We start from the raw sequence: 24,966 nt of genomic DNA, 5'->3' as shown, positions 1-24,966 counted from the left end.
GGTTGACCCTGTGTCACTTGGTAACCTAATTATACACTTTGGGTCTTGGACTTCAAAACACATTTTTACTGGGTGGGTGTTGTATTTGGAAAAATCACTGCACTTCATGAGGATCAAACCTAAGGCTTCAGTGCTTCAGTGCTTCAGGACAGTCTTGTATCTCTCTGAGCTATCAGATATGAGGTATCTGGTAGAGTTTGTGTCACAACCTCTGCATGTTGGACTCATTTATTATGGGTGTTGGACCTTAAAAACCTAAGTATCGAACACACAACATCAGCTCTACTGAGCTTCCTCATAAGTCCATGAGCTATGAAATCTCATAGAAACAATATAATAACCTTTCAAAGTAATTTTCTTTGTGGTCGACCCAAGCAGGAACCAAACACTCAACCTCAGCTCGACAGACCACCCATCTTCCACTCTGAGCTATATGACTGAACACACTTCACAGTCACAGGGACACATTTGTTCTTCTTCTGTGGGAAATTGGATTTATAAAGTTACTGCACCAAGTATGAATCAAACACACAACCTCAGATCTTCTAACCCAACATCTATCAGTATGATCAGATGCGCTTTCCATATTTGTGTTAGAGCTTTTGATTTCTTCTCTCTTGGTGTTGGATCTAACGACAAATTGATAAACATATTGCACACTGTGGGAGTTGAACTCACAACCTCATGCTTTCTGAGGGCTTCTTTATCACACTGAGCTAAGCCATCTGACAGGCAGTGTTACATAAACATACAGTATGCAATAAGAGCAACTCGTGAAATAAGTCATTCATTTAGGAGTTGAGCCAAAAAAGTCACATTACCTTAATAAGAATTGAACTCATAACCCTAAAGCTTACAACGAGCAAGTTTGCATTCAAATGTTCTTAGTAGGCTTATCTTAGTACGCTGAAGAGTGACAAATAATGTAATACAAACAATCACCTCTTAAACTTTATTGCACGTCATTTTATTTCCCAATGCAGGTTTTTAGGGCACAGAGTATGAATACACAAACTGTTCAACTGCAATATTAAACATTTGAGGAAATGCATGAAGAATTTTAAAATAAAAACACCAAAATGGAACATTTTAAAATACCAAACATGTTAACTAACTGATTTCAAAATATAATAATAAACAAAACTCTTTCACTTAACCAAAGAACTAAAATCTCTTAAAAACTGTTTTATTAAAAGAAAGAAAACACCCACAACTATAAAAACTTCTCAGAAATAATCATAAATCACCCAAAACAAATATTGATTTACAGAGCATATTCCCAATCCTTAGTGTTAATAAACAAAAGAAAAATAAATTCATACCCTCACTTTCTCCTTGAGCATTACATGGTAATGAACAATAAGCATGTTTCACTGAAACAACCAGCATCTGCCTTTTTTGGCAAATAATATAATAATAGATTGGACTGTCTGACTGACAGTGTTTCTGAGCTTCACTTAAGCATGTAAATATTTCCTTTCAGCAACTGCTGCACCTGAAAGAAATGTAAGAAATCAGATCAGCAATTAATAATTAGATGTTTCGACAACTTACACTTCTACACACTTATACTTAATAAACAAACAACCTATTATTGCCTTTGTTTGAAGGGATCAGAATTACCTTTTCCCCAGTGGGTCCTCTGGGCACCAGCTGACACGGCAGTTCATTTTCAAAGTTCCTGGCCCCGGGGTCCGCACCTTTCCTCATCAGCAGCTTCACAGCTTCCACTTGACGTTTATGATTTTGCAAAGAGCTGACTATGTGCAGGGCCGTGTTGCCGCTGAATGTCTGAAACGTACAGAACCGTACATTAAATAACGTGCAGTGTGTGTGTGTGTGTGTGTGTGTGTGTGTGTGTGTGTGTGTGTGTGTGTGTGTGTGTGTGTGTGTGTGTGTGTGTGTGTGTGAGTGAGTTTCCCTTTGATTGCAAATACAATGACTAACCTTAACATTTACAGCTGACTGCGGCTGGTCCAGGAACATGTTGAACAGCTCCATGTTGGCCTCCTCGGCAGCCATGTGAAGACACGTCCTTCCACTTTTTTGATCCTGCACAAAACAATGCAAGCTTCAAAGTGATGCGACATGTACCATGTACCAAAGTCAAATGATTTGAATAGTTACCTTCGTCCCACTGGAGGCTCCCGTAAGCAGGAGAGTCTTGATACACTTGACGTACATGTGTGCCCTCTGCGCCAGCTTCTTTGCCATATATGAGCACAGATTTTCCAGAGTCCTCAGCTCTTTAACCACAGCGTTGTGAGACAAGACAGCTGCATGCAATGGAGTTAAACCTGTAAAACAGAGAACAGCAGGATTAAATCACAAGGACACTTCCTACAAACCAGCTTTAAACTTCAATAAAACATACTCACCATCATAGTTGAACATTTCAGTATCCACCTGCTGACCAGTCACCTTTAAAGTCCTGCAGATGCTCTGTGGAAATACATGTGTTGAAAATAGGTCAGAAAAAAAGTAGCTTTAAATATTTTAATGGGTGCACAAGGGATAAAACGTTATGAATTTGAAATGAAAACTGTTGTTATTAATTGCATCGAGATGACACTGCTGCAACAGTGTTATGCATTTTCAGTTATTTCATACCTGCAGGCTGAGAAAATGTCCTTTCTCTGCACACAGATGCAGAGGGGAGCGGCCCCACAGGTCCCTGGTGTTGATCTGAGCTCCGTGCACCAGCAGGTCCTGGACTATGAGCTGCTGGTTGGTGGCAGCTGCTATCTGAAGAGCCGTCTGTTAACAAAGGTCATCGCTTTACTCATCTGCATTTGATGTGTGATGAACACAGATAAGCTACTTCAGTGTTTGTACCTGCCCATTGTGTTCTTTGATGTCCAGAGAGCCACATTGAGACATTTTGGTAGCGATCACAAAAGCCAGAGCTCGCCTCCCTTGTGCTACTGCTATGTGAAGGACTCTGGCCGTTGGGAAAGAAAAAGAGCAATCAAAAATAAATTCACATGCACGTTACGTCCATAATGTTAAGGTTAATTTGCTTAGGATTTGTGTCAAGGCAGAATTATAATATTTATTGGGATAGAATAGAGTGACTTGAATGCCAAAGGTCAACAAAATACCTTTGGGAAATAATAAATAACAACTTTATTCTAATTGAATCACAAATTATATAATGTAACAGTTATTTTCTTTAAATATTATTTTATTATTAATAACTTATCATCATAATATTACAACTTTTTTTCTGACTACTCTCATTAATTCATGACTTTATAAAACCAATATAAAAAAATGTTCAAGTCAATAATTTCTTCATATTTTTAATTCTCCTAAAAATCCTTACGATATGACTAACCAAAATAAAAATATTCATTAGAGAACGAAGCCATATAGGATATGTTTTTGAATATGCACACATTTGAGCTATTTCATCAATACTTACGTGTCTCCATCGGCGTCCTGCATGCTGAGCAGCTCAGGAGAAGCCCCCCCGAGCCTCTGCGCCTGCTGCTGGATCTGCCAGTGAAATAAAGTGAGCTTCCCTCCATCAGCAGGAGTGGGATGTTGCAGTTGTTGAGGGGAAGTGTGGCCATTTTCAGGAAAACCATTACTTATATGGGGGTATCCTGGAGGGCCAAACAGCTGAGGGCTCACGTCGACGTCAATTGCTTCAGACTTTGCCGTTTTGAATTCATGGATGAAGTTTTTGTCGTCCTGCAGGCAGTTCTGTTTCTTAAAGACAAGCGTATGAATGTATTTTAGGGGATTTTGAAGACACATTTGCCACTGCCTGCATTTGTATACTAACAACTTTCCCTTGTGGAGGAATGCTTATCCTCTTCCTCATACTAACAACTTTCCCTTGTGGAGGAATGCTTATCCTCTTCCTCATACTGAAGGAACTTCCTCATAATCAAAACTAGAAGAAATAACATGTAACATTTGAGAACACGCAATTAATTAAGTTGATTGCAACATATCCTGGGAAAAAAACAAACCCTACATTAACACTTGCTTTAAAGCTATCTTAAACATGTCTTGTCATGTTGCTGTGACTTACAAAGCGCCTCATCATGAGCAATTCCTTCACAGTCTTCTTGTGCATGGCGTAGGCGTATTCTGGTGGCCCGGGATCAGCGATAAGGAAGCCTGAGAGAAAGAAAAGGCCTGTTTAACAATCCTCAAAAGCATACATGCATTCAACGTATTGGGCAAACAACCATGGGTGAGACAGACTCTAGTTGCTCAAGTCAAAGTGCTGAAGAAATTGTTGATTACAATTCCAGCAAATGAAATTGTCCCTGTTAGTGTAAGTAAGTATAGGGAGAAACGAGAAAATCAGGTAATCCCTTTCTAAGTCTGATGTCAATTGTTTTCTCTTTTGTGTGTATGATTTAAAAACAGGTTTAAAAAAGTCAGGTAATATATAATTATAGTTTGTATCATCTAGTTTTTGCAGATGATACACAAACACAGAAGAGAAAACTCGAAATGACCAGACCTAGAAAATCGATAAACCAATCAAATGTATTCAGGGTCCTTTATAGAGCATACAAACAGGGAAGAACGTGTATAGTGCCGCGTTACTGATGGGGTGCGGCTGCGGAGTGATACTGTGTGTATACAAGCCCGCATCTAGGATCCATGTATGTATCATGGCTGAAGACCTGTTAAGTAAATAAAGATGCTTCATACAAAGGTCTACGGATACCTTATTACTCTCCATGACCTGCGGTCAACTATATAGCATAAAGGACTATTACAGAACGTAAGTCTGTTATATATGAAGGCCGAGGCTATATACAGGACGGTCCTGTACACAACGCCAAATGGCTATATACAGGACCGTCCTGTACACAGCTCTCTGAAATGACTATATACAGGACGGTCCTGCACAGAAGCCCTGAAATGGCTATATACAGGACGGTCCTGTACACAACGCCAAATGGCTATATACAGGACCGTCCTGTACACAGCTCTCTGAAATGGCTATATACAGGACCGTCCTGTACACAGTTCTCTGAAATGACTATATACAGGACGGTCCTGCACAGAAGCCCTGAAATGGCTATATACAGGACGGTCCTGTATATAGGGTCTCTGAAATGGCTATATACAGGACCGTCCTGTATATAGCCATTTCAGAGAGCTGTTTACAGGACGGTCCTGTATATAGCCATTTCAGAGGGTTGTGTACAGGACGGTCCTGTATATAGTCATTTGGCGTTGTGTACAGGACGGTCCTGTTTATAGTCATTTGGCGTTGTGTACAGGACGGTCCTGTTTATAGTCATTTGGCGTTGTGTACAGGACGGTCCTGTTTATAGTCATTTGGCGTTGTGTACAGGACGGTCCTGTTTATAGTCATTTGGCGTTGTGTACAGGACGGTCCTGTATATAGCCACTCCCATATATGAAATGTATCTGAATGTGGAATATAAAGTGATAAGTAGCAAAAGATTAACATATTAAAGTGTAACTTAAACGTATCCTGTTCAAATACAGAGTTAATCAAATGTAGAAAGTGTGTAGTAAAAATGTGGTTTATCATTTTACGTATATCACGTGTTTACTTTTGGGTCTAAAAAATTCGTCTTTCGCCAGAAGGTTAAAGTCAAGTGTGAAGTGTTCTCTAATGTCGAGTGGGACAAACACAACACACATACTTCCTCATTCCCCTGTGTACTCAACGCAATGCATCAAATGTTCAGGAACAAGCAGATAAAAGAAGTATGTGTGTGGTTTTCATTCTTTCATGGATCTTATCATTTCATCTGACCTGGATTCTGGTTGAAGTTGGCCCCCATTGGTAGAAACTCGCTCTTTCTCGGATCCAACATGTGTATGGAGTTTTTTTACTGGACTTTTCCCTTGTCCAATAAACCTGGAAAGCAAAGTGTGTCTGTCAGCACAACAGAAGTGTCAAACACAGGGTGTGATAATACAATTAAAAAAAAGACTGACTCAACAACAGATTGAGGAACAACTGCTGCGAAACACCTGGATCTACTTCCTGGTTTCACAGGTTCCAAAGATGAGTTCACTTAATTTCAAAATAAATGTCCTAAACATTTAAAAAAATAAACCATGGAGCTAATCCTATAGGGTGAATTCAGTTGTCTCAAATGACAAAAAGTATGTTTTTCCCATTTAATTGTAAGCTGATGCTCAAATGAGGATGTGCTTCTTCTTTTTTAAAGAATATAAATTAAATCCTGCTCTACAAAAAGTATGTGCATATTAATCACAATATTAAAAACTCAAGTGAGTTTAAAGTCCATTTATTCAGCGGAAAAACAGGGCATAAAGGTTCAGTTAATATGCAAATGAGCTCAATGTGTTGCAAAACCACGGTACAATACAGCCTTTATAAGTCAATGAGTAACTCAACTCCAGATCAGATAGAAAAGTCCTTTTAGCGAAGTGAAAGCATTAGTTTTATATTTTTAAACAACATTTCTCTGCTAGTTTTCAATAAAGCACACAAACAATGCTTTTTATAATGACAAGTGACATTTAAAAGCAAACAGAGTAAATGAGTGGTAACACTTACTTCTCAAGTTCTACAGAGTGAGGACCCGCAGGCTGAAGCCTCCGTGTTGTAGAGGTGGAAGACTACACTAGTGAAAGAGCACGAGTTGACTAACATGCGTGTGTTGTTGGCACTAACCACTCCCCTTGTATCAGCTCCGGTGTGTTGCCCATATATAACCCTCAAGAAAAGCAGGTTAGGCTTGGCTGCAGTCCAAAAAAAACACCAGCGTGTTGTGTTGGCACAGACAGAAACCTTCTGTTATTAAAGTGAGAACGCATTAGCAGGAATTGGAAGCCTTCCCAAGTTCTGTCACACACACGTCTTATGACTTTGTTTATGCTATAATATTTCTTAATAGCTGGCTACTCACTCACCTTTGTTCCTTTTTATATAGTTGTTATATTATGAAATGAGACCTTATAAAATGTTTCATTAGTTACAATTCATTATGAATATGTATCAGGACTTGTCGCTATAATGATGTACCGCTACAAGCAGAGTATAATGCATTATAGACATGGGTGTCATAGAAAGTGTTATATCTTTTGTTTTTAATTCAATTTGCACAATATTCATATTTTCGTGACAATTACTCTTCCATAAAACCTGTTTCTCTACAGAACCACACACCGTTTCATTTCTTCTAACCCAGCAGTACTTTTATTTCCTTTACAGTTCTGTGAATGAGTTGAAGGGAATGACACTGGCACACACATTTTCATTGTTCCATATGTTCATCATCACAATCAACAGTTTCACAGTTAAAAAGTCTTGGTTTCATACATTCTAGCATTTTAGGTCTGTCTCTCTAATTTGAAGTGATTTCAATTGTGTTTATATCCAAAAGAGCACTTTGTGTGCAGTTTTAGTTACACTTTTCAGTTATGCAAATAACCTGATGAAGTATGGAGCAAGTACTATCAAGTACAACTCAGATCCCAAGAGAAGACAAACATGATGAAGGCTGGGCAACAGATAAATAGACGCCTCCTTAAGATTAACTCTTCAAACTATGACTAAGAGGCCTATGATTTAAAAAATCTCCCTTTAAATTGAAATACATTATTTAAGCGAAAATGCAATCCAAACAGAATTGCACATGTGGCACTAATCTTAGTGCAATTCACTTATTGGAAGGCAGTTATCTTTACGGATGCATAATACATTTTTGCATTTGAATATTTTGCCTGCAGTGGAAGTCAGCGTAACGTTTTTGGGGAACATTTCAGTCCATTTTCAACCTTTTTAGTCGACAAAATGAAACACTTATGAACAGCTGTTGCCGTTTGTTTCGTTGAATGTAGGACCTAGGTGGTTTTGGAAGCAATTGACAGAAATATACACTCTTTGTTTCCATGTCTTCATATATTCTTTTCCAACACATATCAAAAAAAGAATTAGCTTTTGACCTCCGTGGCATGTTTGCCCATTACACAATACATTTTTGCTGTTTAAAATTATTACAGTATGTACAGAAAAGTCACTTTTTCCCAAAGAGCAACCTTCACCCCCTCGCCTTTGTTTTCATTTCAATACCAACTGATAGAAAAATAATAACTTAGACTGTTAGTTCACACCTAACAAACAAAAATAAAATAAAGTGCTCTGCCACAACAAAGAAATAGCGTATGACAGTGAGTTTCTCTTTGACGACAACCTGAAGTACCTTACGGTGGAGTTTCTACATAAATAATTTCAGAACTTCATACCATGTCAACAGTGAAAAAAAGAGAATACTGCATGCACACTTAAATTAATCTCCAATACACCCATGTGTGCTGTAGATAAAAATAATAACAAATAATAAAGTTCAGTTAGTTATTCCAAACTATAGCCATCTTCCTGTAATGCCTTTTTGGGAAAAGAAAGCACCGAGAGTACAGGTGGTGGTCCAGATGGTTCCTCTTTGCTTAAATGCCCCCTGGAGCTTAGTTGTTGCCTGATGAAAAAAAGCATAAAGAAGATTTTAATTAAGATCTTTTACTCGTTTTCAAGTGTATTAACCACATGTAACACCTGTGCACAGAGAACACAGAGAATGCTTCATGCACACACTGACCTGCGAGGTATTTGGCACCGACTAACATCAGAATGCTGCCGATGATGTAGAAGCCCAGGGGGACGCTGCTGAAGATGCTAGTTTCACCTTTGGGTCAGCAGACAAAGAACAATCCGTACCAATTGGTTATTGATTGATGAAGTCCTTTTTTCAAGATTTAGTTTTGAGGTACGTCCCAACCGAGTTTGTCTTTTAGCCAAGTCTGGCACAGATTTATTCAGACAAAATCAATCATTTACAAATCATCTGGTGTATTGGAAAGGTTGTGCACGTTAGGCCTCACATGCTTTGAAAACTATAAAAAACTGTTTTAGAAAAGGGATCCAGTATGGACAGTAAGAAAGACAATAAGCTATATAATAATCCTTCCTGTGGGAGAAACTTCTGTGAAGCAATGCAGGAGGAGTCACCGACTCAGGAAGGAGACACGGGGAGAGCTGGAGCTTTGATGTCAAACACTGATGGTTTATTTATTTTAGGTTTATTCAAGTCAAGAGTCAGAGGTTCTGACTTCACGGTAGAGTTGCCACATCAATTCTGAAGCGCCTCTCTCTCGATAGACCTTTTCAGTTCAGAGAGAGTAATCAACATTCTTGGGCAGATAGACTAAACAGCTGGGGGACACTGAATTACTTGCGTCTGACGCTTATGGCCTCGAAGATTTCACACCTTGGAGTCCATAAACCCCAAGAAGGAAGCGTTCCTTCGTTGTCCACACCCACAACAATAAACCATTTGTGATCGAGAGTTGCCCGGTCATAAACTGGGAACAACAACATATGGCTGAAGCAGCCCCTTCCTTAAGGGAGATAACAGATGTCAGGGTTGGTCATAAACGTCAAAGGGCAAAAGGTGGATATCTAGGAGAATTATTCCCCAACACTTCCAATGCACATATGGACATGCGATTATTGGATTGGATATTTGGAGAAATAGCTCAAATAACCCTCTCTTCCAAACATCTAAACTATCCCTATAAGATCCAAAATATCCTTAAGTATTCTGGTCCACTTAAGTTTTCTGATCATGGTTCTAAAAATATTTCTACTGACATGGGTCACAAGAGTCTGAATTTGGTTCCTTTTTGGGTTGGGTAATTTGGAGACAGTTCATATATCACATTATTTTCTACAACATACCATGATGTCTAAATGCAATATTGTAGGATTGACCATCAGTGCTTTAACAAAATATTTGCGACATAACATTTTAATAATCAGGTTTGTTCGTATACTGACATTTATATTGGCCATATCAAAAATCTAAGCCAATTTCTAGTCTCATATAATGATATGGATACAATATTGATATATCGCCCAGCCCTAGGTCATAGTGTGGTTCCTGCTCACCGTTTCCGTTGCCGACCGGCTCCGTGGTCTCCCAGTTCATGGATTTCTGAACCGCCTTCTTCCATCGAGCGTAGCGGAACTCGCTCTCTGCAGATATAAAGACAAGCTTTTACATTTCAGCTCCTGGAGACGTGTGCTTCTCTCCGTGTGACAGAAGTCAGTACCTTCAGGGTTGATCTGAGGCTCGAACTTCTCCGAGGTGACTTCACTCAGGTCCTCTGGCTTCAGACTCCACACGCTCACCCCCTCGGCTGACCCCGCTGCCATCGCTGCGCCCAGAGCGGTGGTCTCAGGCATGGACGGCTTCACTGCAAAGCACAATCAACACCATGTTTACGGGTAAGAAAAACAAGTTGATGCATCTTTATGGACATATTCATGGGACAAACACAACAAATATATTGCATGTTGACCAAAATACGTACATTTCCAAAAGCTGCAATTTCTATTCATTTTCTAGTGTTTGTTATTCAGTGTGTCATCTATTCCACTTTATGCAAGCAGATGGTATTAATGCTCAGTGTAGCACCATCACAGTTTGATGCAGGCTAGAAAAGGACTTTTATGTTGATAAAAATGTACTTTGTGCACCAAAACCTTTTGTCGTATGTATGCAAGTCCACCGACCTACTGCCAGAGTTTCTGAGTTTTCCGCACCCACACAACAGTTTCCCGTTTAGCATCACCCTATTGAAAAATATGATAAAAGGATCTTGCCGACAGGGATGCAGAGGATGTCGGCCTGCAGCTGCATCAGCAGCTTGTTGGACGTCATCCCTCCGTCCACCTGGAGCTGGGTGAGGGGAATACCGCTGTCCTGGTTCATAGCGTCCAGGATCTTCAAAGAAAACAGAAAAACAGTTATCACACAAATACCTACATCTAAATTAAAAATATATACAAATCTACCAAACGGATTGCTACATTGAGTATGTATTAGACGAGTGTGTTGAAATAGTTTTGGGAAATTGAGCACCTTTCTCACCAACATCAGTGTGAAAAGTGTGGAAATACAATATGCATTCATGTGCTTACCTCCCGTGTCTGGAAACACACAGCTTCCAGTGCAGCGAACGCCACGTGATACTTATTAGTGAACTGAGTCAACCCGCAGATGATCCTGTCAGAGAGTATCGAGTGAACAGAGAGTAAGGACGGTGAAGGATTTTAGACACTGATCTGAATTTGTGTCTTCTTCTTCTTACCCTCTTGCACTGGGCTCCCAGTACGGTGCGTAGAGGCCCGAAAAGGCAGGAACAAAGTAACAGCCGTAGGAAGTGCCGACTGACGCTGCAAACTGCTCTGCAGCGGGGAAAACACAAACAGGAATACATTGCAATACATAGACAGGTAAGATATCACCAACTTTGATTCTTAAATATGAAGATTCAAGCAATCAAAGATCAAGATACCCCTTTAAAACAATAAGATTTCATTATTGCTTGTAAAATTTCAGCACATACCGAGCTCTTCAGAGGATTTGATGATTCCCAGATTGTCCTGCAGCCAACGAACCACAGCGCCTGCAATGGCTACAGAGCCCTTGGAAAAAGCACCAGAATAACACAAAAGTATGATTTAATAATGTCGTGAAAATGTGTGTATTTAAGATTCTGTACCTCCAGTGCGTAACACGCAGGCTGGTCGCGGCCAAGTTTGTACGCCACAGTGGTCAGAAGGCCGTGTTCGGACATTACAGGCTACAAAAAAAACACAAAGAGAGAAATGCCAGTGTGTGTCTGCGATATTTGAAGGGATGTGAACTGTTCAAATGCAAATCTGACGTATTGTACCTTAGCTCCAGTGTTTCGCAGGAGAAAGCAGCCAGTTCCATACCTGAAACACATCAGGAAGCAAACTTTCAGCAGGATTTATAACGCTAACAAAACATTTAAGAGAATACCTATAACATGAGTCTAGTCGTTTTTTAGACATGTTAATGCAGAAATGACTCACGTGTTTTTCGCCTGCCCCTCCTGGAAACACATCTGTCCAACAAGCGCTGCTGACTGATCCCCTAAACACTGTTTTTTAAATCACACATAAACCCATCAGGTGGAAACACTGCAAATTTCTCAAATACCTTTTAAGCATTAAAACTACATAGACAATATTGGAAAGGAAAACAGAGATGAACCTACCCCAGAGATGGGGATCCCTGAGAGGGCTCCACATTTCTGCCAACAAAAAAAACATGTTTAATAAGGGAACTGTGTACGACACATTAAAGAGCATTCCAACATGTGTTGACATATATTTACTGTTTATTATGAAATTAATTGAACTAATTCAACAGAAACAAATCACTATGAGCTACATGCTACACAACTGAAAACAGAGGGAGGATTCCTCATTATTTGACTACAGGAAGCCAAATAACAAACACACACTACCACTTTGTTTTTTACAGAAAGTATACTGTAGCAGTGAGCGTGAATAGTAATAGTAATTTACATTGAAATGTCTTCACTCCTACTCATGTTCTCATGAAGACAGAAAAATAAGGTTGGTGGAATCAGCGTGTGCCAAAGAGTGAAGAGATTTGAGGACTTTGCAGAGGAAGATGGCCGGCCAATGGCATGCCACGAGAAGCAATGATAGGAGGGGGGGGGGGGGCATCTAGTACATTTCCAATGCAGCGAACACGCATACCATAATATGTGTGTGTGGTTAAACTGGGTTCAAATTCAAGATAAAACTTGGTCAATCTTTTTGTACACTCATGTCTCTGCTGTCCATTTGGTGTGTTATATAGGTTTGTGTGCATGTAAATGGTCTGCAAAGACTAAAATCTCTGTGTTCCCTTCAGAGGGAGTTCCTCAAATATTCACTTTCATTCCTTAAGGATATTTGTCTTTTTAGCTCCCATAGGTCGGATCCATTATATTCCCTAACGTACATATGATATTGAGAGCCTTGACTGCTGCATCTGGAGATATAAAAGCAGCAGAAATGCAGGCAGGAATACCAAAACAATAAGCATTACAAACAATAAAGCCTCATAGATCATTGGAAAAGTAAGCAGTAGCAAATGTACCTGGTTAGTTAATAGTTAGTGACCCCAATGTGACCCGTTTAAACATTTACAATCAGCAATAAGGCAAACTAAGTTAACTTTGTAGCTAATAAATCATTAGCCTTTGTATGAATCTTGGAAATGCACTGTGTGATGGTGTGTGTGTGCTTTGGCCACGGAGAAGCGGGACGGGTTTAAAATGGCGAGTATTACTTACCCGGCTAGAACATAATTTCTACCATTGAGAGAAGAGAGACAATGGCTCACAAAAAATGCCTACAAATGCTTTTTCAGACAACCTTTATGCATGACATCAGCTTAAATCTGTGGCATGAGACATGGTTAATTAAAACACCCATTATAGGGTAAATGTAAGTAGACTTGAATTTGTATTTTGTGTCCTTACCATGAGGCCATAGATTTCTGAAGAACTCCTCACTTTTGGCAAGATCTCCATGGGAATACCAAAATATCTGACGGAAATCAGAGGAAAGGCCAATGAATAACGAAGACAATTCTGCTTCTCTTACCATTTTCAGTGATATTGAAAAGGCAGTACAGTGGGATTTAAGGCCATGGAAAGTAGGTGCCATACGTGCAGAGTTCTGGGTCCCAGTCCAGAGTGTGGATGTTAAACAGCATGGTTCTGCTGGCGTTGGTCACATCTGTGCAGTGGACGCCGCCAGACTTCCCACCAGTCAAACACTGTTGGAAATCCATCGGAAACACACTCCAATGGTCAGTTTTTCACCATCATCCCATATGTACATTTGAATGACATCCACACCGTTACCGACCCAGATGAGCCAGGAGTCCACGGTGCCGAACATAGCGCGATGTGACACCACGGCATCGTGGACCTCGTCCACGTTGTCCATCAGCCAGCGAAGTTTCACCGCGCTGAAGTAGGTGCTGATTGGGAGCCCTGTTTTATGCTGCAGGGGGACAGAGACATACAGAACTGTTTTAATGCTGCTACCAAGAGTGGGATCAGACTGTATGTGTCTTTAAATTGCAACAATGGTGCTTCAATTAACATCAAATGTGTAGGAATGAAAAAATCCTCAAGCTTTGTTATGTTGATATTCAGTGCATCGTCCTCTTAAGATTTTCCTTCAGGCATTTTTTATTTCATTCTCAATGGGAAAAAGGGGGTGAAAATGAGCGTGTGTCACGTTTCCATCCCTGCAGGGCTGGAGCCGGTAAATACCGTGACCACTGCAGAGTCATTTGTCCCGTGGAAGAATGTAGAACAATGTAGAACATTTTACTGATGACAAAAGCCAGATGTTAGCCCAGAGGCCCATTGTCCATCTGTGCTCTCTAAAACCAACTGTACCTGGTGCCCCGTCAATGGAAAGCTAAAATATTAAGTGCTTACCTTTAAGTGGTTCTTATTCCTTCCTGGAGTTTTGTTGATTAGACGTTCGACTGTTGATTGAGTCCGCAGGTCCAACCAAACTGAAGGAAAAACAACATTATTTCACAGCAGCCAAAAATCTGTTAAAATACAATATGATTGTGTCTGCGTACTCTTTAAAAAGGCACAGATTAGTGCTTATATAAATGGAAATAATAAATCAAATAACATTCAACTGTACCTATTGCATTGTAGAGGGGCTCCCCTGTTTCTTTGTCCCAAACAAGCGTGGTCTCTCTTTGGTTGGTCACTCCAATAGCTGCACAGATTCAAATCATTTCCACATTTTTAGATAATGAACGCCTTACTATGATATAAATGAAAAGGGCCTCATCGGTAACATGTGAGCTTGCGTACCTTTAATGTTTGAGATGTCTATGTTTAGCTGGGTGAGTTTTTCACACGTCCGCTCCATGCACTCGTAAACCGACTGCAGAATTTCTTTGGGGTCTTCCTCCACCCATCTGAAACAGATGGCAGTGTATCACAATTAATAAGATTACATTTCCTAAATGTGTATGCATATTTTAGGAATTGTTTTGTATCATTTCACAAACCCTTCTTTGGGGAAGCTCTGTTTGATTTCCACCAGATGATGGCTGAGGAGCTCTGCTGTTTTCGCATTAAACACCTTTGAAGAAGGAACATAGCTCTTTAATATTTATGCATGGTACAATTATATCAAAACAACACAATGAAATACCTACTTTTAGCAGAATTGTTTTTACTATGCAGGCTTTTTGCACACAACAGCACAGTTGCAACTATGCCTAGGCACTGTCATATTTTCACAGTATAGTAATCACAGCATGGACCATTTGATGTTAAAACATTAGGATTGAAGTTATTATAGTAGGACAACAAGAAGGAAATATAGCATTTTAAGTTGTGTTTGTGTGTTAAAATATTAAAAAATATGTCTAGTTTTCAATTGGTAAGACAAATTCAAAGAATCTCCACCTAAATCACATTTCCCCCCCATTTTGTGTTTTTTTTTTCTGTGTAAAAAAGCTTAATGTGTATAGTTACTACTAGTGCTTGAAGCTGTCAGATAAATGTAACATAGTAGAAGTATAATGTTTCCCTCTAGTCTACATGTAAAGACTTCAGTTAAAGGTGAGGTAGGTACGTTTGAGAAACCGGCTCGAGATACACTTGTTGTTATATTCCATGGAATGCTCTTAACATCCCGATAGCAATGAATATCTTAAGTGCTTTGACAACAAATCCATAAAAAAATTCATCTGTGGAAGCCGTAGTACTGTAAAAAAAACGACCAATCATCTGAGCAGGGGCGGCTAAAATAACTGGACGGCCTACCTGCCTGTTAGCCTTCCATCTGTGCACAAACTTATCTCGTGCCCTCATTGGTCATGTGCGCGTTCGTGTGTGTTGGAGGAGGGGCTCTGTAAGGAAGTAGCAGATTTCTTCCGGCTGTGTATTTTTAAAAATTCTAGCGCACTCGATCTGGTTTCTCCAAAATTACTTACCCCACCTTTAAGTACACATATCAAAAACATTTACAGCACTTGAGTGAAATGTTGTTAGCCTTCATTCCACCGCTCTAAAGGGAGCACTTGAATGCAGCATTCATTCCACCTCTCTAAAGGGAGCACTTGAATGCAGCATTATTAGTTAATTAGCAGCTCTTTATCCAGCAGTAGTGAAACAACACCAAACACTGACAACAACCGTCCCTGTGGTTGCAAGAGTACACGGTGGAAGACACACCACCCAAGGACACCTTAATGAGCCAGACATTGAATGCAACACAGCTAGCTGGTTCGTCTTACCAAAAACCGAGTGGAGCTCGTGCCCTGGTCAATGGCAGCCACCAGCGGACCCATCGTTATCCGGTGTGAGGACGCAGCCATGGTACTGTTCATGGGAGGCCCGGGAGCTTTGCCAACGGACTAGATAGGAAACCGATTATCAACACCGGCAAATGCTGCTCAGGGTAAACCAAAGGCGGACCTGTCGCAGGTTAACAACGTACACTTCGTTCTGGCGCTCAGAAGTGACGTTGATGCAAGTTGAGTCCTTGCATCAAGAGTGCAACAAACATTAGCTTCATTGCACTTATCCAACACGTTTTCACCTAATATCTAACAATGCGTTTAGATTACTGACCAGTTCTGATGATTTGTGAATGTTAGAAGGGTTTGTGATTCAACAACGACTATAGGAACATATTATTTGTCAAAACGGTAGTTCCCATACCGGGAGTCGAACCCGGGCCGCCTGGGTGAAAACCAGGAATCCTAACCGCTAGACCATATGGGACCGATGCACAATTCTGTGCCATCTTTTTAATATAAATCTATAATAAGAAAGTTACTATAATGTTTTCTACTTCTTTACTGACCGTCTGCATACAAATATATGCCCCAATTATTTGTTAGGCACAGGGTTTCTAATTGTCATAGTCGGTGAGATGTACAATTTGTTCAATTAATTTAAATAAAAAAGAACCTCGAGGGCTCGTCTCTACGGCAACTGGAGATGACATCATCAGAAACGGACTCTGTTGTTATTCATGAAATGTGGGAAGCTGTTGTCATGTTTGGTTCGTTTGAAATTATTTCGTCGTATTTTAACCACTAAAAACCTAAAATGTAAGTAAGGGGATACATGAAATGTGTCTTTATTTCAGTTAATGGTTTGTTTTATAAAAGTAATACAATTATAATTAACCCTGGGCAGAAACTTAGCCGGCTAGCGGCGTTAGCTGTACAAAGCTAAAGGAAATGTACCTGTATTTCACAAATGTTTAGTTCCCTAATGATAGTTTGGTTCATTTTCAGGACGGAATACTGGAAATCACAACCAAGGAAATTTTGCCAGTACTGCAAGTGCTGGATTGCGGACAATAAGCCTGTGAGTATCCCAAAAGATGCAGATCATGTTGCAGAGGGCAGTGTCCGATATACTATGCTCATTTGTCTCGCTTTGTTTTCCTCTGCAGAGCGTCGAGTTCCATGAAAGAGGGAAGAATCACAAAGAAAATGTGGCTGCAAAAATCACCGAGGTATTTACTTGTATACATATGTTTCCCTTTTCTGAAGAAACAATTTGAACACTCAACCTTTTTAGGAGTAATATGCTGATGAGTTGTAATTTAGTACATGGTAGAATCCGAATCAGCTGACCAACTGGGCTTTTAACATACTACACAGCCATGAAAAAACGTCTTGGCACCATCTTCAGGACTGGAAGGAGAGATAAAGTCCAGACATCACACTCTGTCTCTTATACTCGCTTCTTACTGGCAACTTTGATGCTGCCACTCAACCCACTGTATCTGTCCTGCTGCAGATTAAAAAGAAGAGCATGGACAATGCGAAGCAGGAGGAACGCATGTCTAAAGACTTTCAGAAAATGGAGGAGGCTGCGATGAAGGCATATCAGGAAGATCTGAAGAGGATAGAAAAGGAGTCAGGAGGTAATTGCTTGGTATGCTATTGATATCATGTGCAACATACAGGCTTAATTACATTGAATTCTACATTCATGTGTTCTTGTTATAGGATCAGGCGTACCAGTCGAGACAACAACACAAGAGGAAACACCTCCGGTCATTAATCAAGCCAGATCTCTGGTGGGGCCCCAGGCAAAACCTAAAGTGGGACCCCAGGGTGGACCTCAGGGTGGACCCCAGGGTGGATACCAGTCCGGACCCCAGGGTGGACCCCAGTCCAAAAAACAGCAGAAGAAACAGAAAGCAAACCAGATGCCCAGAGGTCAAATGAGAGCGCAGGTCTGGGTTAAAGGACAGACTGAAGATGGAAACGCTTACTATTACAACACAATAACAGGAGGTACACCAACATCAGCCTGTATACCAACACACTACCACAATTGTTCAATCTACTTTTTCTAACTTGATTTTATGTTTTTTTTTTTAACTACAGAATCTAGATGGGATAATCCAGAGTCTTTCCAGGGAGCAAACTCAGCCCCGGCACAGCCCGAAGTAAATCATTTTAGTAGCATTTTTAGTGTATTGACTTGGCTTGCCGATGACAAGCATTTATTTTGATATTGTGTTTTTCTTCAGAGATCTTCAGGGGGTCTTTGGACGGAAGCTGTCAGTCCCGAGGGTCACAAATATTACTACAACTCAGAAACTAGGGGTAAGCATTGGATCTAATATCAGTTTATTATTTTCCATTTCTTATTTCTATTGGGTGATCTACATGCTCCGTCTCCCTCACCTCACAGAGAGCAGCTGGGAGAAGCCAGCGGGATTCACTTCAGGGAGTCAGGAGGAGGCCCCTCAGCCGGAGCCCCCGGGGGTAGAGGAGAGCTCCAGCGGGGTCCCAGCATCTCAGGAGCCTGGAGTCCCTGAACAAGCCCTCCAGCAGCCCCAATACCCAAAGATCAACTTCAGGGTGAGAGGACAGTGAATGAGAATCAATAAAGAATATCACTTTTGAGAAAGTCCTCATGCGTTTTCTCCCTTTATCAGAAAAGGAAAGCAGAGGCCGAGCCCTTAGAAAAGGAGGGACTAGATAAAGAGAGCGAGGATGCTCCTAAAGGTGAGGCTGAAGAGATGGTAAAAGAGGAAGTGAAAAAAGAGGAGGATGTCCAAAGCACAGCAGCTGCACCTGAAGAGAAAAAAGAGGAGGCACCAGTGAAGATACAAATCAGAATAAGACAAAAATCTGCCAATCCTTATGGAGCCTGGGAACAGATCAAGGAAGAGGTGGATCCATAGTAAGTGATGGCTGATTAAGACGCTGAATTAAATGCAGTTGACAAACATGTGCTGGTAGATAATGGTTCCTTTTTCTTATCCTCTCCAGTTCCAAGGTGGACTTACAGCTTCCCAAGGTGGAGGGATACACTGCCAGCGCTCCAGCCTCTAAGCCGCCGCCGGAGCCAAAAACCAAGTTCAAGGAGCGCGTCATCACTTCCCTCGGAGAGGAAGGTGGGTCTACTTCATTCAGGAAGAACAAGACACAGAACGGCAAATCAAGAAGCATCCGACAGAGAGAGGACGACGACGACGACTGACCAAAGAAAACCGTCACGCAGGAGACTTTCACACAAACACAACTCTTCTTCATGCCTCTCTTAAACCTCACAACAGCAGATTCTCTGTCAGCTGCAACAGACAGGAACTTTAGACATTTTGAGTTTTGTTGTTTTTTTAAATGTATTTAGAAGTGTTTTGTTTTGTCGAGAATGATGACCAATTGTAGGACACCTTGGAGTAACCTGAAAAGTAAAATGCTGTTTATTTCCATCTGCCTTTCTCTGTTTTATTTCATATTAAAGTGAATATCTTTGACTAATTAAGACATTTACAGTCATCACCATGTACTTATTTTTAAAACCCACATAGTTAAATCAATCTAGACAAATTGAAAATAATTGGTAGTTGCAGTCCTATTTTAAATCCTCCCTTGTTTTTCTACACAGAGCAAATCAAATATTTTTTTGTATTTTCCATATTTGTATTTTTTCATCATTGTGAAAGCAATTCTGTGGAACCATACCTGACTGTCATACTGAAAGAATAAAGGTGATTAAAGACCGGTGACTACGTGTTTTGAAATGATTTTAACTGAATGGATGTAGACATTAAAAGATGTAACATGAGTAGAGAGAACATCCTGTGGGCATCCTGTACATGTATCTGAAAGGTATAGTTAATATTGAAAAAGACATGAAAATGTACAGCTGATATGATTGGTGGATCTGGTCAATCGACAAATATGTTAATTGTGTAATTTAACAAGGAAATATCATAGGTGACGATTTGGTGCTTTTCTATTTAAATGATTTTGCTTTATCTAAATCCATCTAATGCTTGAATATATACAGTAACATTAGAACAGTCACAGCGGCATATTACTTTTAAGTACAATTTCCTGATTATGTGTGGGATTGTGGAGCTTCTGTTCAACCTGAGCCTGAAGCAAGGGAGGGTACCACAACTGTGGAAGACGTCCTGTGCCAAAGACCCCTCACCCCAAGGAATTCCACAGCTACCGGTCGGTGGCGCTGACATCACAGCTGATGAAGACCCTGGAGAGGCTGGTCCTTGGACACCTCCGGCCCCTTGTGAGACCACCAATGGACCCGCTGCAGTTCGCCTATCAGCCTGCCATCGGGGTGGATGATACCGTCATCTACCTGCTGCAGAGGTCCCTCTCCCACCTGGAGAAGGCTGGGGGCTCTGTGAGGATCATGTTCTTTGATTTCTCCAGTGCCTTCAACACCATCCAGCCCTCGCTCGTGGGGGACAAGCTGCAGCTCTCGGGGGTGGATCACCACCTCACCTCCTGGATCCTGGACTACCTCACCAATCGCCCACAGTACGTGAGGACCAGGGAGTGTCAATCAGACACCATCATCAGCAGTACGGGGGCCCCCCAGGGGACGGTGCTGGCACCGTTTCTCTTCACCCTCTACACTGCAGACTTCACCCACAACACTGCAACCTGTCACCTGCAGAAGTTCTCTGATGACTCCGCCATCGTTGGCCTCATCTCCAACGAGGACGACAGGGAGTACAGGGAGCTGACGCAGGACTTCACCCTCTGGTGCCAGAGGAACCACCTTCAGCTCAACGCATCAAAGACCAAGGAGCTGGTGGTGGATTTCAGACGGCGCCAACACTCCCCCCCCGACACCAGTGAACAGACATTGAGATTGTGAAATCTTACAAATACCTGGGTGTTCATCTGAACAATAAACTGGACTGGACTGATAATTCTGCTGCTCTGTACAAGAAGGGACAGAGCAGACTCTTTCTGCTGAGGAGACTGAGGTCTTTCGGGGGCAGGGGGAACTCCTTCAGACCTTCTTTGACTCTGTTGTGGCATCAGCCATCTTCTATGGTGTGGCCTGCTGGGGCAGCAGCATCTCGGCTGCTGACAGGAAGAGACTGAACAGACTGGTAATGAAGGCCAGCTCTGTCCTGGGGAGTCCTCTGGACACTGTGGAGGTGGTGGGAGACAGGAGAATGGCAGCCAAGCTGTCCTCGCTGCTGGACAATGTGTCCCACCCCCTCCAGGACACCCTGTCCTCACTGTGCAGCACCTTCAGCGACAGGCTGCTGCACCCCGCTGACTCACGGAGAGATACCGCAGGTCCTTCCTTCCTGCAGCGGTCAGACTTTACAACCAGCACTGCCCCTAGTAGACCCTCCTACACACACCACAACACAGACTATAACACCCCTTGCCGCTAAATACAAACCAACTTTGTGCAATATGTGCTATATGTGCAATATATATATGCCATTAATAACTGTGTAATTTATACCTGGCTACTAAACCCATGTTACTGTTACAAGGTATGTATCTTGTATTTTGTAAATTGTGTAACTTGCTGCTGTTAAATACCGTCAAACTATGTGCAATATATACTTAATATACATATGCCATCTTTAATAACTGTAATTTATACCTGGCTGCTAAATCCTAAGAACTACTACAGGATTTGATTTGTAGATTTGATTTGATTTGTTTTTGAAAATTATGTAACTTTTAATCTTTTTTTAGCATATTGTTTATTATATTATAACTACTTTTTTTAAGGCATGTAAGATATGCAACACTAAGCTGTGGCTCTTTCCTGCTGTAACGCTGCAAATGTCCCCTCTGTGGGGCTAATAAAGGTATCTGATTCTGACTGATTATACTTCCATACTTCCATAACATTTTCACGAGGCATTTTTTAATAGAGTATTTTCACACTGCGGCATTAGCTCTTTCACTAAAGTAAAGGATCTGAATGCTTCCTCCACCACTTCATACACTATATCTTTATTATAAAAAACATTTCCAGTATATATGTGCAGCTCTTAGCTAGTAATAACTTACTACGTTGATAAGCAAATGCATTTACATTTCAAGTATTGATAATTTATAAAAATACATATTCCTCAGTTTGTCTTCCATGGCATCCTTTGAAATGTGACTATTGCATACATTCATATTGATATGTCAGCTCCGATGTGCAGTCACAGTACTTGTTGAGTATATTTGACTTCAGTGTGCAGTCTGTCAGGACGCTTTCACGCCGCGGCTCTCCACCACCTCCAGCACAGCCTCCCTCTCTGCATGCTCATGCACGTCAGAGATCAGATCCTCCAGATCCTCGCCTCCTCTCATGAACTCCTACAACATGGAGCAAAACACATTCAACTTCCAGGAAATAAAGCATGATACAATAAATATTCAAAAAGAAAGTGTGCTGGTTTCTTATGATTGCGGACACTCCCTTACCTTAATGTCTCTCGTAACATACCCAGTCCTGTGGTCTGTGATGCGATCCTGGCTGAAGTTGTAGGTTCGAATCCTCTCTGACTGAGAACGTGTGCCCACCTGTAGTGAATGGGGGAAAACAGATAAGAAGTTAAAAAGATTTCTGAATATTATATCTGTGTTCCTTGTCAAATTGGGAGTTCACTTACCTGCTGCTTTCGTGCCGAGTGCCTCTGCTCAGTGTCTTTACTCCTCATGCCCTGGTAGAGCCGGGCCCGCAGCATGCCCATGGCAAGGTCTCTGTTCCTCAGCTGAGAGCGGGTCTGCTGGCACTCAGCTGTTACACCTGTTGATAAGCAAGAGAATAAACTATAAGGCGTGATGTTGATACGACAGGAGGGATGAAATACTCCTGCATGTTTTACCGGTGGGAAGATGAACGATGCGCACTGCGCTGTCTGTTGTGTTGACGCTCTGGCCCCCGGCGCCCCGAGATCTGAACGTGTCGATGCGAAGGTCCTTCTGTTCGATGTGCACGTCAAACTGTGAACACGGGAGACAAAAATAGAGAGGCATGTAGAACAATTTCATGTAATAACTTCCTGAAAATTCCATAAAATGTCCCTTTTTTGTGATATCAATTATTTATTTGGTTACTATTTACTGTCTCTTCATGCTAGTAAACACCGCCTGAGGAGTAAGCAGAGAGTAGAGTACCTCCACTGGCTGAGGCAGGATGATGACAGTCATGGTTCCCGTGTGGATACGCTGCATCCTGGAGGAGAGGCCCACCTCGGGGATCCTCTGCACCCGGTGTGTCCCCCCTTCATGCTTCACATGTCTGTACACATTCTCCCCTGCTATTCTCATGGCTGCATGGTGCAGGCCACCTGAGAGACACAGTCTAAATTATTAAATGAAAAATGATATCTATAGAAGATGTTGGCCATATGAAGCAGAATATACAACATTAAGGACAGACATTTCAAGCTTCATTTGACTAGATGATAAAAGAGTGATACAAACAAAAATGTGACTTACCCATCTCAGCAGTTGTGTAGTTCAAAACGTCAAACTCCCAATTCTTGTAAGAGGCAAAGCCCTGGTACATGTCAAACATTTCCCTTGTGAACTGCTGACAGATGTCCCCTGAAATCACATCAACGGATATTAACGTAACAAACGGGATGTTATTTGACATCTTTATTTGATACATAGTGAAGATTCTTTCGTACCTCCTGTTGTCCGTCCTGATACAACCTCCATCACAACATTACTGGAATCCAGAGGGTCGACAGGAACAAGAGCCCTGATTAACTGGAGAGAAAGAGTATCATGTTATTAACTGTTCTATAACACATTTTTACACATGTCTGATCGTGCCCTTGTGTTCTCACATCTTTTCTTAAGGCCAAAATATTGTGTGAGATTTGCGCTTCCTCGTCTTTCAACAGCTGGGTCAACTGTTCATCTTCATCTTTGGTACCTGCTGAACCTGAACAAAGCAATGCAGAAATCGCAGATATTTTCATCCCAACTGCATTAACTGCCTGAAATACACAATGAATGTTCTGACAAAATAAAAAAAATACATTATATAGGCCTATAGATATTTTGTAATAGAATATTGACCCTTAGTTCTTATTTATCGACAGCAATACCTATTGTTTACTTGAAAGACATTCTGAAAGAACCTTATATTCTTAGTTGCAAGACTTTGTCAGACTTTAAATGGACTCCTACACAACCTAAGAAAAATATATAAAGGATCAATGGGGCACTAAATTGTGAGTTTATTAGTTATAGCATGTAGCTACATGTTGATAATTGTTTCTGACATAAATATAATAAAATACTCACTATGCAGGAGTGAAAGGATTTCCTCAAGGTCTTTCAAGGCTTGTTGAATATTCTCAAACACATTTGCCAGAGGCAGCAACTCCTTCTGCCTCTTGATGAGTATTTTCCTCTCTGATTCACTGAGTTGTGCATGCTGTATCTTCTTACTGGAGTCCTTGTACTCCTCCATGAGCTGCTGGAGAAACCTCTGAACAGACTCAGTCTTGTACAAGTCCCCAAAATCACTATGAGAGAGGCGTTTTGGTGCTACTGTGCCCCAGTGTTGTTGCACCTGTGTGATGTTAGCATATTCCAGACTGGTGTGTCCTGTAAGTGTCCTCCAGCCTGCTCTTCTTCCTCTGCTGCTGTAGAATACACGGCTACACAAAGAGCACAGTCGAGGCAAGCGATTTACGAGCATTTTACTACTTTTAAAAAGGGCCATTCATAAAGCAGAACAACTGTCACTTCCACTGTAGCTACCCTCCTGTCACACCTCCTAGCTGTAGCTAGCTGTAGAGACCGGATGTAGCTTTGGAAACGTAAC

General features: G+C 41.2%; 4 protein-coding genes, 1 long non-coding RNA gene and 1 other non-coding gene across 8 annotated transcripts; 2 read left to right on the top strand and 4 right to left on the bottom strand.

Moving 5' to 3' along the window:
• Positions 1–938: 938 nt before the first annotated feature.
• nfkbiz (nuclear factor of kappa light polypeptide gene enhancer in B-cells inhibitor, zeta) lies at positions 939–6,804 on the bottom strand. 2 transcript variants are annotated; one of them, XM_034217062.1, is made up of 11 exons: positions 6,536–6,804; positions 5,762–5,866; positions 4,043–4,131; positions 3,425–3,714; positions 2,836–2,941; positions 2,611–2,757; positions 2,379–2,442; positions 2,128–2,297; positions 1,948–2,052; positions 1,624–1,791; positions 939–1,495 (listed from the first exon to the last, which is right to left on the bottom strand). In XM_034217062.1, exons 2-11 carry the CDS (start codon positions 5,820–5,822, stop codon positions 1,454–1,456), a joined length of 1,242 nt encoding a protein of 413 aa, XP_034072953.1. In that variant the 5' UTR covers positions 5,823–5,866; positions 6,536–6,804; the 3' UTR covers positions 939–1,453. The 2 variants fall into 2 exon arrangements, with proteins under 2 accessions (XP_034072953.1, XP_034072954.1); XM_034217063.1 differs by having other exon boundaries at positions 3,425–3,708.
• Positions 6,805–7,149: 345 nt separating this feature from the next.
• LOC117546713 (glycerol kinase-like) lies at positions 7,150–16,433 on the bottom strand. 2 transcript variants are annotated; one of them, XM_034217060.1, is made up of 21 exons: positions 16,155–16,433; positions 14,919–14,992; positions 14,719–14,825; positions 14,543–14,620; positions 14,323–14,402; positions 13,739–13,876; positions 13,537–13,646; positions 13,348–13,414; positions 13,159–13,176; positions 12,067–12,102; positions 11,882–11,949; positions 11,719–11,761; positions 11,545–11,625; positions 11,389–11,467; positions 11,131–11,227; positions 10,961–11,045; positions 10,643–10,763; positions 10,090–10,233; positions 9,926–10,012; positions 8,577–8,663; positions 7,150–8,456 (listed from the first exon to the last, which is right to left on the bottom strand). In XM_034217060.1, the coding sequence occupies exons 1-21, from the start codon at positions 16,245–16,247 to the stop codon at positions 8,446–8,448; spliced, it is 1,704 nt and encodes a 567-aa protein (XP_034072951.1). In that variant the 5' UTR covers positions 16,248–16,433; the 3' UTR covers positions 7,150–8,445. The 2 variants fall into 2 exon arrangements, with proteins under 2 accessions (XP_034072951.1, XP_034072952.1); XM_034217061.1 differs by lacking the exon at positions 13,159–13,176.
• Positions 10,197–15,289, top strand: LOC117546719. The gene is made up of 3 exons (XR_004569068.1): positions 10,197–11,275; positions 11,382–11,496; positions 13,481–15,289. It is a non-coding gene; the product is annotated as an uncharacterized LOC117546719 (long non-coding RNA).
• Positions 16,434–16,572: 139 nt separating the features above from the next.
• On the bottom strand, positions 16,573–16,644 carry trnae-uuc. Its single transcript has one exon. It is a non-coding gene; the product is annotated as a tRNA-Glu (tRNA).
• Positions 16,645–16,844: 200 nt separating this feature from the next.
• Positions 16,845–19,906, top strand: wbp4 (WW domain binding protein 4). Its single transcript, XM_034216803.1, has 10 exons — positions 16,845–16,976; positions 17,166–17,238; positions 17,327–17,389; positions 17,677–17,803; positions 17,889–18,179; positions 18,273–18,334; positions 18,419–18,494; positions 18,583–18,752; positions 18,830–19,077; positions 19,167–19,906. Coding segments are annotated over exons 1-10 (1,323 nt in total). The 5' UTR covers positions 16,845–16,974; the 3' UTR covers positions 19,378–19,906.
• A 2,211-nt stretch (positions 19,907–22,117) lies between these two features.
• On the bottom strand, positions 22,118–24,965 carry mtrf1 (mitochondrial translational release factor 1). The gene is made up of 9 exons (XM_034217070.1): positions 24,441–24,965; positions 23,978–24,075; positions 23,816–23,897; positions 23,622–23,729; positions 23,298–23,470; positions 23,006–23,123; positions 22,790–22,926; positions 22,602–22,700; positions 22,118–22,493 (listed from the first exon to the last, which is right to left on the bottom strand). The coding sequence occupies exons 1-9, from the start codon at positions 24,862–24,864 to the stop codon at positions 22,380–22,382; spliced, it is 1,353 nt and encodes a 450-aa protein (XP_034072961.1). The 5' UTR covers positions 24,865–24,965; the 3' UTR covers positions 22,118–22,379.
• Between the last annotated feature and the right edge of the window lies 1 nt (position 24,966).

This window comes from Gymnodraco acuticeps, unplaced genomic scaffold, assembly GCF_902827175.1.
Source record: "Gymnodraco acuticeps unplaced genomic scaffold, fGymAcu1.1, whole genome shotgun sequence".
In the NCBI taxonomy this organism is placed as follows: Eukaryota; Metazoa; Chordata; class Actinopteri; order Perciformes; family Bathydraconidae; genus Gymnodraco; species Gymnodraco acuticeps.
Note: the sequence above shows the minus strand (reverse complement) of the source record. Positions and strands in the feature narration are given on the sequence as shown.